Source organism: Nannospalax galili, unplaced genomic scaffold, assembly GCF_000622305.1.
Source record: "Nannospalax galili isolate Female #2095 unplaced genomic scaffold, S.galili_v1.0 scaffold409, whole genome shotgun sequence".
Classification (NCBI taxonomy): Eukaryota; Metazoa; Chordata; class Mammalia; order Rodentia; family Spalacidae; genus Nannospalax; species Nannospalax galili.
In genome coordinates, this window is record NW_008360308.1 from 2,589,404 (window position 1) to 2,604,030 (window position 14,627).

Here is a 14,627-nt window from a genome sequence, read left to right on the forward strand (position 1 = left end):
TGCATCTCCCTTATTAAGGCCTGTTTCCTGCTGTTCTTCTCTTTCAGGTTCTTTTCTTTTCCTTTACCTCCCTGTTTCCTTTCCATTATCCTGGTTTCTGTAGTTATGTCTGGATACATACTCACTTATCAGGGTTTGGCTCTAGGATCTACATACAAGGGAGAACATGTTGATTTTTTTTTTCCAAGTCAATGTTACTTCACTTAGTATAACAGTTTCTAGTTCCATCCATTTACCTGCAAATTTCATGATTTCATCTTTCTTTACTGCTGAGTAAAATTCCATTGTATATATGAACCACATTTTCATTATCCACTAATCAATTGAGTGACACTTAGGTGGCTTCCACCTCTTAGCTATTGTGAAAAGAGCAGCAACAAACATGGATGTACAAGCGTCTCTGCAATAGGATGAGTTCTTTGGGTATATGCCAAGGAGTGGTATAACTGGGTCAAATGGTAGGTTCATTTGTAGTTTTTTAAGAGTTCTCCACACTGCTTTCCATAGGGGCTGAACCAGTTTGCAGCCCCACCAGCAGTGGATGAGTGTTCCCCTTTCCCCACATCCTCTCCAACATTTGGTATCATTTGTTCTTGATCCTAGGATGTGAATTCTTTGTATAGCAATTATTGAGAATTTCAAGAAGACAGCCAACAGTAGAGATGTACCCAAGTGTAGGCCCTTCAGGGTCCTTACAAGGCCCTAGGGCAGAGCCCTGCATGTAACTGCTCAGCTCACATGCCCAGGAAGCTAGGCCCTGATTTTAGGCACTTCAGGTCTTGTGGGCCCTGTCACAGCTGTTCAATTCTGTTACTAGCATGAAAGCAGTCACAATATGTAAACAAGTGAGGCCAGCTGTGTTCCAATAAAACTTTATTTAAACAAAAATGGGGTGGTGGGCCAGATTTGGTCCACTCGTCATAGTTTTCTGACACCTGCTTACCAGTGTTGGTACCTAATAAAATGAAATTTTTAATGAGTAAAATTATGGGAGGCATGGTGACACAAACCTATAATCCCAGTACTTGGGAGGCTGAGGCAGGAAGATCCCAAGTTTCTAGGTAGCCTGGGCTACATGGCAAGGCCTACTCTCAAATGAAAAAAAGAGGTGGGGACTGGATTGGTAAAGTGCTTGCCACACAAGCATGTCAACCTGAGTTTGGATCCCCGGCCCCCAAATAAAAAGCCAGGCACAGTGGGGTACACTTATGATCCAGCCATGAGGAGTTGGAAACAGGGTTCCTGGGGTTTGCTGGCTTACTAGTTTGGTCTGATTGGTAAGCTCCAGGTTCAATGAGAGACCCTGTCTCTCCAGATCCCAGAGTTGGGATTTTTAAAAAGACATTGGATTTTAAAGGGTTGAAATTTTTAAAAATTGTAGGACTTTTAAAAAAAAATTGTAGGACTTTTAAAGTTGTACTCTATTTTATATTGTGAAATTAATGTGAGATTTCGTAGATAAGAAAGAAAGCATATGGATTAATAGTGATGTGTTTGTGTGTCCAGTTGACACTGGGTGAATTGTGCTGGTAAGTTTTTGTCAACCTGACACAAACTAGAGACATCTGGGAAGATGGAATCTCAATAAAGGAATTTCCTGCATAAGATTGACCTGTGGTCTGTGGGGCATTTTGTTGATTGCTAATTGATTTAGGAGGGCCCAGCAAACTGGGTGATACTATCCCAGGGCAGATTGACCTGGGCTGCACATAACAAAGGTAGGTGAGAGGCTGGAGAGATGGCTCAGTCATTAGGAGCACTGGCCTGCTCTTGCAGAGGGCCCGGTTTCATTCCCAGCACCCACATAGTGGGATAACAACCATCCATAACTCTAGTTTCAGGGGATCTGACACCTTCTGACCTCCTTGGGCATTGCATGACACAGGTGCACTTGCATACATGCATACAATACATTCATACACATAAAATAATAAATAAAAATATTTAAAGAAAGGTAGATGTACATGAGGAAGCCAGTAAGCAGCTCTGCTCCTTGGTTAGAACTCTCAATGATGGATTGTGAACCAGAAATGCAAGATGAAATAAACATTTTCCACCCCGCCCCCCAAAAAACAGGAGAGAGCAATTAAGGGAGATATTTAATATAGACCTTGAGCCTCCACATGCATAAATACATGTGTGCATGCATACACATGTACACATATGAAAACACACACATACACAAATGGGATGGGAATAAAGTTTAGTTGGAAGAATGCTTGTCTAGCATGCACAAAGTCCTGGGTTCAACCCCTAGCATCACATAAGACCAGGCATTGTTGCAAATACTTGAGAGGATCAGAAGTTCAAAGTCAACCTCTGCTACATAGCAAGTTCTAAGTCTGTCTGAGACCTATGAGACCCCTCAAAACAAAACAAAACAAACAAAAAGAGCTATGTGTGGTGGGACATGCCTGTATTCCCACTACTTTGTAGGGAGAGCCAGAGACAGGAGGTAGGACGTTCAGTAACTCAAGGTCATCCTCAGCTACAGTAGGGAGTTTGCGGTCAACCTAGACTATCAGAGACCCTGTGTCAAAACAAAGCAAAACAAAACAAAATAAACTAATTCAGGCCAGGATGAGGAGGTGGGGGTGAAAGAAGGAATCCTTAAGATGTGCTGTTGATGGGAACATAAATTAGTGAAGAATGGAAATCGGTATGGAAGTTCCTCAAAAAAAAAAAAAAAAAAACGTAAAATTATCTGTCTTGGTGATGCATGCTTGTAATACCAGCACTTGGGAGGCAGAAGGTAGGTGAATCAGGAGTTTGAGGCCAGCATGGACTACATGGGAAATTCAAGGCCAGCTTGAGTTACCTATCAAGTATCTTTCTCAACAACAAGCAAACAAAAGTCAAATATAGATCCAAGTATACCGGGCTGGAGAGATGGCTCAGCGGTTAAGAACTTGGTGATGCATGCTTGTAATACCAGCACTTGGGAGGCAGAAGGTAGGTGAATCAGGAGTTTGAGGCCAGCATGGACTACATGGGAAATTCAAGGCCAGCTTGAGTTACCTATCAAGTATCTTTCTCAACAACAAGCAAACAAAAGTCAAATATAGATCCAAGTATACCGGGCTGGAGAGATGGCTCAGCGGTTAAGAACACTGGTTGTTCTTAGGCTGGGCGTGGTGGCACATGCCTTTAATACCACCACTTGGGAGGCAGAGGTAGGTGGATCTTTGTGAGTTCAAGGCCAACCTGGTCTAAATAGTGAGTTCCAGACCAGATGGGACTACTGAGAGACCCTGTCTCAACAAGACCAAAAACAATACAAGTAATGTTATCCTAAGGAAACCTTATGAGGTTATTCTTATATTATCATCAGGAGGTATGATACCATTCCCATGTCACACACAGCTAACAACTGTTAACTCCAGTTCCAGGGGGGTCCAATGGCCTCTTCTGTCCTCCATGGACATTACATGACACGAGTGCACTTACTTACAAGCAGGCAGTACACTCACACACATAAAAAAATAAAAAAAGAATCCAAGTATACCATTCCTGACATATACTGAAAGGAATTTACATCAACAAACAGAGATACCTGCACAGCCATGTTTATTGGGTGCTCTCTATAACGGTCAATGTATGGAATCAGACTAGATGTCCATCAACAGACAAATGGATAAAGAAAATGTGATATACAGACATATATATATAAAACTGTGTTATGTATATGTGTGTGTGGTATATGTACGTGAATGGTATAGGGTAGGCATGGTGGTGCATACCTTTAACTCCAGTATTCAAGAAGCAGAGGAAGGCAGATTTCCTTGAGTGTGAGATCAGCTTGGTCTACATAGTTATAGGCCAGCCAGGGCTACTCAGTGAGACCCTGTTTGAAAAAAAAAGCGATATATGTATATGTGTGTGTGTGTGTGTGTGTGTGTGTGTGTGCGCGCGCGCGCACGTGCATGTATTCAAGTCATTAAGAAGAATGAAATTATGTCATTTTCAGGAAAATAGATGGAACTCATTATCATCATGTTAAGCAAAATAAGTCAGACTTAGAAAGATAAATATCTCAAGTTTTCTTTTACAGAATCTCAACTAAAATAAAATTTTAAATCCCCAAACCAAAAAAGTCTGAAAGTAGGAGAGACTATTAAGAAGAGGACCAGTGGGTTGAGGGAGAATATAAATATGATCAGAGTGCATAATATGAACGTATGAAAATGTCATAGTGAGAGCTAGGGAGATGGTTCAGTGGATAAAATCCTTGCCCATGTAAGCACCAGAACCTGAGTTCAGATCCCCAGCACCCGTAAAATCCAGGTGCAGAGGTGACCGTTTGCAATCCCAGCAGGGGAAAGAGACAGTAGGCTCTCCAGGGCTTGTAGGTCACCCTGGGTAGCTGAATCAGTGAGCTCAAGGCTTATGAAGAGACCAGTCTCAAAATACAAGATGGAGAGAGATTGAAAAAAGGTATTCAATGTCCACCTCTGTCCTCCATGCTCAAGTGTACTGTGCATGCATACCTGCACACACACACAAAGAAATGTCATGGGTCCTAGGCAGATAGCAGTTTCCTCCAAATTTAAACATCCTCTCCAGGAGGGAGGGAGAAGCACATGTTTGGGAGAATAGAACTTGGAAGATACTCCAGGGCCCCTCCCCAGCCTTATAAAAAGGAACAAACAACTTCTAGGGGAGGAAACTCTGACCAGCCTAACAGTGGACAGAAGAGACTCTCAGGCTGTCGAGCTGCCTTCGAGCTGTGCAGAGTTCTGGGGTTTCTGCTTTCATGAGTGGCCATCCGTGCTGGGGTGGACTTTTGATGACGCAGCTGCTTTTGAGTCATTCCCACTCCTTACTCCTGTAAGGAACCCCTCCCCCACACTCCCAGCACAAACTCCAACAAAAACTCACTGGTCCACCAAGTTTGGTGAACTTCGGTCTGTAGTGGGTGCCCATCTATTTCTGGGGTGAAATGATGTGTGTACATTGCATCATTCCAAGGAAAAACTGTCACAAAACAGTCAATGAGATGACTCAGCAAGTGCTGAGCCAAGCCTGAAAACCTGAGTTTGAGCCCCAGAAACCACATGGTGGAAGTTATCCTCTGATTGACAAACGGGCACCATGATATGTACCCACATACATACACAAACATATGCACACTAAATAAATAATAAATAATAAAAATTAAAAAGAAAATGACATAATGAAAGTATTTTGTAGAATGAATATACACTAATAAAAATATATTACCACAATGACCTTAAAAATAGAATGGGGTGGGGTTGGAGATATGGCTCAGAGGATAAGAGCACTGACTGCTCTTATGGAGGACCCAGGTTCGATTCCCAGGACCCACATGGCAGCTAACAACTGTCTGTAACTCCAGTTCCAGGGGATCCTATGCCCTCTTCTGACTTCTGTGGGCATTGCATGACATGGGTGTACTTAGGTACATGTACACAAAACATGAATGAAAATATTTTTTTTAAAAGTAGATTGGAGCTGGAGAAATGGCTCAATGGTTAAAAGCACGGGCTGCTCTTGCAGAAGACCCACGTTTGATTTCCAGTGCCCACATGGTGGTTAACAACCATCCCTAACACCAGTTTCAGGGAAATCTGATGCCCTCTTCTGACCTCTGCAGGCATTGCATGACATTGGTGCACTTACATACAGGCAGGCAATAAATAGATAATTAAGAGAAATGTAAGAGAAAGTACTGATGAATAAGCAAGAGCATTGTGAAAGATAATAATGAAGAGAAGTTTCTCTTCTAAGCATCAAGCCCATTCCCAGGCTGGGGATGTAGCCCAGTGATACAGTGCCTATTTGGCATGCATAAGGCCTTGGGTTCTGTTTCCAATGCCACTCCACCCCCAAAAGATCCACTGTAAAGTACTGTGAGGTAGCCAGTGGGGACTAGTACAGGTTGGCAAGCAAGTCAGTGGACCTGAGTGTCTAATAAGTGTATCCCTGGGGGAGTAATAAGTGACAAAAAAAAGGGGCATAGCAACATCAGGATGGAAGGAGGAAAGGCATGCCCACTGAGCACTACACAGTAGACTTTGAAAGTGCTGGGTGCGGAGCAGAGCAGCTATAGTCAACAGTCTACTAGCAACAAACACTTTTTCCTGGGCCCATGGAAATCCCTGGAACACGGACTCAGCCCTAGGAAAAATGATCTCTAGGGGCTTGAGAGTTGGCTCAGCAGTTAACAGCATTGGCTGTTCTTACAGAGGACCCGAGTTTAGTTTGCAGTGCCCACATAGTGGCTAACAACTGTCCATAGTTCCAGTTCTTGGGGATCCAACACCTTCTTCTGGTTTCCTTGGTCAGCAGGTGTACATGTGGTGCACTTACAAACATGCAGACAAAACACTAATACACATAAGATAAAAATAAATAAAAAATTTAAAAAATGATCTCTAAACCAGTGATCTCTGCAGGGTAGATGGGACATTCTTCAGGGGTATTGAGCAATGACTGAGGACGTTTATGTTGCCACTGGGTGACAGGTGCTACTGGTACACAGTAGTAGTTAGAGATCAAGAATGCTGCTAAACATCCTGGGATGCACAGGACCAATACCAACAATAAGGAACTATCCAGTCCAGAATGCCCAGAGTGCAGAGGCTGAGGATTAGTCTAAACAATCTCCCTCCCCTCCAACTCTGAAGTGTGCTGCAGAGACCCAGGAGGCCTGCTCCTGGCGTGCCTAGCCTGGTCCAACCCCGTTAGGCGTGATGGGGACTTTCCACCTCCACCTCCTGAACTGGAATCAGTGCTGCCCACCCTTCCTGCTCAGGAACTTTCTCTTCTGATCTGCCCAAACCTTGGGCTCTAGCGGTCACCATGCCCCTGCTCATGCTCCCCTCCCTAAGCAGCTCCCCACTTGGCATAGCACAGGCAGCTGGCCCAGAAGCCCTGGGAACATTCCTGACCTTTGCTTTGGTTTCCTCCGGGTCTTGGCAGCTCCTGGCTGGCCCTCAGCACATGTGCCCCAGGCTCCATATGCTAAAGTGCCCTATTGTTCTCAACACCCTCTGCCTCAGAACTGCTCCCTCTTTTGTACCCGCCTATGGGGAGACATACTGGGCACCCTCATCTTCCAAGGGTGTACGTACTGAGGGGCAGGTGCCAGTCAAGAGTGATTATGGGGTCTGACCCCCACCCTGTGTGGATCACACATGAGAGGCTGCTGAACCAGAATGGGAGTGGGAAGCCTGAGCTCTCCTCCCCTTTCCTTCCTGGACTCTGGTGACCTTGACCCAGTCCCTCTCACCACTCCTGGAAATATGGAGATGCGTCCCTGGAGACACAGAGAGGGGTTGTGGTGAAGGCTGACAGGCCTGCAGCAGGGAAGGGCCAGTGCTTTCTGTATAATGAATGTGCTGCTGCAGTGTGAGCCCTTAAATGCATCTTTACTAGCCAATGAACCCACCTCAGCAGGGCTTCTAGTCCTGGGGGTTGAGGCTCTGCTCTTTGGAGGTTTTGTTTTCTGAGGCCTGCACCTAGCCATTAGCCACACTTTCCAGGCTTCTGTCTCTGAGCAGGGGGAAGGGATATGTCTTGGCAGGGGAACCAGATCAAAAGCCAACCTGGATCTGAGGATCCCTGGGCATGGGCTTAGGATCTCAGTCCTGGCCAATGGGGCTCTCCCTCCTAGCCCAGGGCCCTGTGCTTAGGAGCTGGAGCAGGTGATCTACTTACTGCTGTGTGATCTTCAGCTACGTGCTAAACTCCTCTGGGCCCTGAGTTGTCAACTACAAAATTCCAAACACTCCTTCTGTTAGAAGAAGCCTGCTGCTAGAAGCATCCTTGCCCACACTCCTTCCCTGTGGAGTGGGGAGGAGAGGGTCCAGGACAGGGACTCCCTGTCCCCAACCTTTAAAAGATCTGAAGCACTGAATGCTCACCACACCTCTGAGATGTCATAGCAACATGGGAAATGGGTCATCTTGCCCAGGCTCAACCTGGTCCCACCATGGACTCAGTGTCTCTGAACAGCTGACCTGGGTTTGAGAAGCCCACATTCTACTTACCCAGCCAAACCAAGGAGCTGGGAAGAGCCTCCTCCTGGTGAGGTCCATATGTGTACATGTGTGTTCCCTGCCCCTGACCTTGCAGGATCCCCAGGGCCTAGGAAGTGACTAACCATATCTCTCCTCTACCCTGCAACATAAAAGTATGGGGACACAGGCTGTGGAACACCAACTTGTTCTGTTCCAGCTGCCCTTCTAAAGGCTCTTATGCCTCTCTGAAACCCAGGCTTACTTAGTCCCCAGTCTCTGGAAACTGGTGTGAAGGGCAAATGACTCTGGCAGTGGGGGCTTGGTCACTGATGCTGTTACCTCCCCTGCTCACATGCTGGAGTCCTGGAGCACAGTGTCTGTTCCCTGCCCCCTCTCCTTCCTCTGCTGTCAGAGGAGCAGAGCACTTCTACCTCCTGTCACAGGAACATGGGAAGCAATCAGCCCAGGAAGCCTCAGTATTTCCTTCCTTTCTCACCAGCCCCTCCGGATGCTTAGACAGCTTTGACTGTGGGGTCTGAGCTCCTAGGGATGTGGGAAGGAAATCCCAGCAGGCAGGAGTCTTGGCTTGGGTCACCTGGGCATTTCCCAGTCCAGTGCAGTGTGCATGATTCCCTTCATGCAAGACTACCTGGGAATAGAGGGTCCCTCACTCCCTTGTGTCAAAGAGAAAAAGCAGTCCCTCTCCACAAGCAAATGGGAAGAAAGAGGACCAACGCCTCTCTCCTATCTCCTCCAGTCCCTTCACCCTTCCTTTCATCAAAGGGAAAGAGGTGCCTGCAAACTGGGACATACAGAGCTGGTGGCTTTGGAGAAAGGAGACTTGGTCCTGGGTCCTGAAGTCAGAGATGGGTGGCTGGACTTTCCCCACTAACCTGTGCCTGTCAACCTAAAGCAGAACTGGTGATGGACAAGGCAGGGCAGGTCTCTTCACATCTCTCCACACCACCAGCCCCCCTTCCTCAATGAACTTCTCCCCAGCTAAGACTGTTTTCCAAAAAGTGCCCAACAGATATTTGCCTGGAAGCGTTGGAAGTGGAATGAGACCCAGCCCAAGCAGATTTGTCTGGGAACCCACTACAGTCCCCTTCATACAGGCAGTGGGAAGACTGCAATGTATATGAGTTGGCCGCTCACCCTACAGATCTAGAGGTTCCACTCAGAGAGTCTGGTATGAGAGCAAAGGTCATCCTCAGAGTCTGCTCCAGCTCTCCCTTACTGTGTGACCTGGGGCAAGTTACACAGCCTCTGTGAGCTGTGGGTTCTTCCTCTGTGAGTGGGGCCATTGGGGAGATCAAGGAAGATAATGCTTGGCAAGGTGTCAGACCCGGAGGTTGGTCCAACAAGTGACACCTGCTGCTCTACCTTGGACATACTGGACATGAGACTCCAGACCCTGAGGGTGGGGCACCCAAAGGCTGGGAACCTTTCGGTCTGAATTCAGCTGTCCATCTAGGGGGCCTCACAGCATTGCTGTGGCACTGTTCAGCAATCCTGGCCTGGTACTCCGGACACTCAGATCCAAATCTTTTCCTTAGTAGTGGCTGTCCCCTAAGACTCATCTTTCAGAACTGAGTTCTTTCAAAGTTCTTTCAGCTGGAAGCATCTAGAACTTCAGTACTTCTGAATCCTGTGCTGGTGGTTGACGGTGCCCACCCTGCCCAAGCCCAGTCCCAGCTATGGGTCAGGCAAGGATCACCCCTGTATTCTCAGGCTGGTCTCTGGAGTGTCCGATCTAGGTACCTAACACCTGCCAGCTATACCATAGCATTAGCCTATTCCACAGATGTGTATCTGGGGCTCAGGTGTTAGCCCACAACCTCTGCCAAGACCAGGTTCTCCTTACCGTCCGATGGGATCCCTGCTGGCGTCCTCAGCCTCTGTTTCCCAGTCTGCAGGTGGCCTTGGGCTATGGAGGTCAGAGAACATGGTACCAGGGGCCTGTGCCCAGACCCCTAGCAGTCCCCAACCCAGGTGCCAACCGAGGCCCAGGTGTCCCCCAAGGCCCAGCAGCAGCATCAGGATCATGGCGAAGGGCAGGTTTAGCTGGATCTGCTGAGACCCAACCTTGCAAGTGACTCCAAAATCTGCCAGTGACGTGGTCTTCAAGTTAAATCTCAGAAGGAAAAGAAAACAAGGGACTACAAAGACAGGAAGTAGCCTGGGCCGGCCCACCCGGTGAGTCTCATCCGCCCCCCTTCTCTAGCCCCTCTGAGGCCACCAACCTCTCAGGCCAGTTCCTGTGTCCCAAGAGCACTTGGTTTAGGGACACTGGGGATGTGGGAGACACATGAGGCAGTCCTACCACATTCATCCCCATAGGTCCTTGTTCTGGGCCTGGAGATAAAGCTGTAGGAAGCGGTCTGTCAGCCTCAGGAGATCTGGTGCCCACCCACACTGCCAGGAAGTGGGGAGCAGATACATCATGCCTCCTCAGCACCTTTCAGTGCCGGGCTATGGGAATCAGCAGGTGGGTGGAGGCTCAGAGAAGGAAAGGAGCTGAGTTAGGATCACCACAGCATGCAGCCAGTTCAGGGTATGGGAAGCCTTGTGTGTTCCTAGCCTGTGCTCTTCTAACTGGCTTGACTGGAGCTAGGCTCAGGAGCATCCAGGATGTTGTGGGTAACTGGGAAGCCAGGACAGCCTGCAGGTTGGTCACTCACTGGACAGGTGCTGACTCTGTTACCCTCCCTGGGACACTGCAGCACCAGCCAGAGTACTTACCTTCTGTGTACAAACACATCAACCTGGGTCTGAGAACGCAAGGGCCTCCTCAGGGTGAATGAGAGACAGTAATGGATTAGAATGTGTCCAGCCTCCTGCAGGCCCTAGGGAGGACAGGGCTCAGCAGGGTAGGGTTGAGCCAGTAGGGGCCCAAGGCCCTGCTCCATGCTATCCCCCTGAGGACTGCCTCTTTCCATCCCGCCTTCCCCACACCCACACTGCCCTGGGCTGGCTGAGCTCCAGCCAGCAGCCACAGCATCAATATTTCATCCACGTCAATAAGAGGCAGCAGCGGGGACAGCGGCTGCAGCAGCACTTGCCAGCTCCAGTCCACAGCTCGCACGAGACAGGTCCCATCCTCACCACTGCCATGGACGTCTTCAAGAAGGGCTTCTCCATTGCCAAGGAGGGTGTGGTGGGTGCTGTGGAGAAGACCAAGCAGGGGGTGACGGAGGCAGCTGAGAAGACCAAGGAGGGAGTTATGTATGTGGGTAAGTGTGTCAGGGTGGGGCAGGGTGGGGCAGAGGGCTCTGTAATGGAGACGGGTACCGGCCACCTTCCCTTCTGCCTGACCTTCCTCCCCAGCCTCTGGGGGTTGGGGGAGTCATTTGGGGAGGGATGAGACCCTGATTGTTGAGGCAAGGTCCCCATATCCTGAAGTTATAATACAGTTTCCTGTTCATGCCAGTGTCTGTTTGCCTTTGGATTCCTGGGGCTGGAGCAGGGTCTCTAGAACAGGATCAAAGCACCACTCAGACCTTGGACATGGGTGACCACTTGTTTGTGTACATACAGAAGCTGCACATGCACATGCCTGAGGTCTCTTGAGTTTGGAGAACTCAAGGCCATGAGCTGCATGAAGAGGGTGGACTCTAACCTCTTCAATGGAAGTTGCTGCAGCCAGGCTAAACCATAGGGCCCCACTTGGCCCGGAGAGAAGAGAAGGGGTGGGCTCTGATGATGGGCCCTGGTTCAGTGTCCAACCTACCCCAGCTCCCTGGGCTCCCTCAGAAGAGGAGCAGGTGTGGCCAAGCCGGTGACTCAGCTCTCTCTGTCTTATCCAGCCACTTCTTCTGAGGACCAAGCCACACCCAGGCAAGGACCTTAGGCCCTACATCAGGCCTGGTCTCATCCTGTTCTGTCTCCTTCCCGTCTGTCCCTGTCCTCCAGACACAGCAGGAAATGGCCCTTTGAAGGGGCTGCTGTCCCCAGACACCACTGTTTGGTGGTGTGTTGACCCTGACTGCCCAAATACACCCTTCCCACAACAGGCACCAAGACCAAGGAGAATGTGGTACAGAGCGTGACATCAGGTAAGGGATCCCAGGACTCCTGTATCTAGTACCCAAGGTCCAAGCTCAGAATCCTCCTTATGTCAACTGGAGCCCTAAGCCTCAGGTGGACCCAGACCCCTGAATCCCCTGAAGCTAGACCAGAGTAGGCCTCCCACTTCCCCTATCACATTGCCCTAGAGTCAGAAAGGGGCAGGGGAGGGTTGTAGGTCACCCAAGCCCTGGGAAGGGGATGCTCTGCACAACCGAGGAAGGCCAGAAGTGGGAAGGGTCAGGACTGAGTCCAGCCAGCATCCTCTGCAGTGGCAGAGAAGACCAAGGAGCAAGCCAATGCCGTGAGTGAGGCTGTGGTCACCAGCGTCAACACAGTAGCCACCAAGACCGTGGAGGAGGCAGAGAACATCGTGGTCACCACTGGAGTGGTGCGAAAGGTGAGCCTGGCTCTTATCCTTTCCTAGAGGGGCTGGTGACAAGAGACACACAAGGAGAAATGCTTGGGCGCTGATTGACTCTACAGACCTAAGAGCGGGGCTTGACATTGTCATACTCATTCATTTCTGGAATCCTCATAACACCCCTAGAGTGGGGATTTGGGGTTCATTTTAACATAAGGAAAGTGAGATTCAAACCATGTCCATGCTGTCACTCTTGGCAAACAGAAAATGTAGTTTACAAGTGAATACAGGGCCCAACATGGTGAATGGCAGCCTTCTGGGCTGTGGCTATCAGGCTAAAGTGTCTATCACCATCAGGGACACCTGCCATCCTTTGTCCAAACCTCCTCCCAGGACCTGGCTGCCGCCTCCCTATGAAGCATTGGTAGAAGGAGTGCCCCCTTGTGGTTGACGAGCAGCAGGGCTCTGACTCCACCCTCTGCGGAAATCTTTGTGTGAGCTTGTGGTGTGTGTGTGTGTGTGTGTGTGTGTGTGTGTGTGTGTGTGTGTGTGTGAGTATATGTGTGTCAGGCAGCTGAAAGAACAGTGGCAGTGGACTTGCTAGAAGGTGGATACCAACTGTATAAGCTGTCCCAGCACTTGCCACAGAGCAAGCTCTGCCTTACACATTTTATGCTTATTAACCCATTTAATGGGCCCCCAAATCCCACAAAACAGGATGTGGAAGGAAGGCCCAGAGAGATTAGGAATGTGCCAGGCCCTGTGGCTGCTAGTCTGAGTGAGCACGGAGTTTATGTGGGTGCCCAGGTCCTGCTATGCTCTAAGAGACTGAGTGTAGATTGTGCAGCAATAAGATTCCAACCTTTGAGTAGACCTGCTGTCTCCAGCCCCACACTTACAATAGGATGCCTCAGTGGTGGAGCCTGAGGGTCCAATAGCCAGCTCTGCAGAACCCTGCTCTGAGGAGTGGGTAGAAGAGGGTCACCAGTGCATCCTAGTCATCTGTTTCCAGGGCCAACACAGGTCACCCACCCCTGGACTATGCAGCCATGTTTCTGCTAGTTGTGTGACTTTGGAAAACTAAGATCTTTGCATATCCATTTTCTCATTTGAAATGGTGCTGTGTCATGGGGCTGAAATGTAGCATTGACTGTCTGGCCACTCATGCCATGGGTACCAGCGGATTAGGTGGGCCCTTTGCCCAGAGAGTCTGACTTACCTTGGCCAACTGGTCTGTGTCCTTTGTCTTCCATTCTTTTTGGCCCTGAGGTAGGAGAGAGGTAGCCAGACCCTCCACAGGCAGACACTGAAACAAGACTCCAGGCTGATCATTACTCTGGTTCCAAATACCTTACTATCATGACCATTTTAGGCAAATGTCCTGGTGAGCAGAGAGATGGAAGATAGGCCTAAGCCTTGAGGCCACGTGAAGGCAGGAAGAAGAGCCCTGCTATTGAAGACCTGAGAGAGGCCAGGAACAAGTGGTGCCCTGATGCTTTGAGCTCTGGTCCTTGTCCTAGGTCCCTAGCTCCAGTCTCCTGGCCTCAGGTTCCCTGTAAACAATGCCAGCGTCGTGCTGCCCACAGAGCTATGGGGAAGGGGGCATATGTGATTCAAGGGTGTCTGCCCACTGACACCCCCATTCTACATCCTTCCAGGTTTTCTCATTAAGGAGGTCAAGTTTGTGGGTAGGTGGGGGAATACCCATGACTTGGGATTTCCTTTATAGCTGAGTTTCAGGGTAGCATCCTGCACCTCTAGGGTAGTAAGATGATGAAGGGCCGTTACGCATCTCTGAGACCTGTAAGAGGAGGTGCTGGCTACAGGCAGCTGACAGGAGGGTCGGTATGTCCTCCCATAGCATTGTGTCCCCTTCACTCCACTACAGGAGGACTTGGAGCAACCTGCCCTCCCACTGGAGGACCAAGAAGCCAAAGAAAAAGAGGTGGATGAGGAGGTACGACCTGGTTCCCCAGGGTACACTGAAAGTCTTCTAAGTAGACACTCTTACCCCACAAACTCCTCGTTTTCCTCTCTGGGTCCCAGAGACCTCCTGAAGCCTCCCACAGGGACATGGGTAGAGCCAGTCCGGTGTCTCAATGTGTGATCTCCCCATAAGTGACCCTGTCAGGGTTATCACTGAGAGCCATGGGCCTGGAGCTGGGTGCAAATCTCTCTCTCTCTCTCTCTCTCTCTCTCTCTCTCTCTCTCTCTCT

General features: G+C 49.2%; 2 protein-coding genes across 3 annotated transcripts in view; one reads left to right on the forward strand and one right to left on the reverse strand.

Moving 5' to 3' along the window:
- Positions 1-10,086, reverse strand: part of Mmrn2 (multimerin 2) — a 23,001-nt gene extending 12,915 nt beyond the window's left edge. For both annotated transcript variants that reach the window (XM_017795934.2, XM_008824449.3), the window contains exon 1: positions 9,847-10,086. In XM_017795934.2, the coding sequence (XP_017651423.1) occupies positions 9,847-10,028 (182 nt within the window). In that variant the 5' untranslated portion in view covers positions 10,029-10,086. The remainder of the gene's footprint in view (positions 1-9,846) is intronic.
- An 890-nt stretch (positions 10,087-10,976) lies between these two features.
- Positions 10,977-14,627, forward strand: part of Sncg (synuclein gamma) — a 4,016-nt gene continuing 365 nt past the window's right edge. Inside the window, exons 1-4 of the mRNA XM_008824451.2 lie at positions 10,977-11,215; positions 11,996-12,037; positions 12,320-12,447; positions 14,300-14,368. Coding sequence (XP_008822673.1) covers positions 11,095-11,215; positions 11,996-12,037; positions 12,320-12,447; positions 14,300-14,368 — 360 coding nt within the window. The 5' untranslated portion in view covers positions 10,977-11,094. The remainder of the gene's footprint in view (positions 11,216-11,995; positions 12,038-12,319; positions 12,448-14,299; positions 14,369-14,627) is intronic.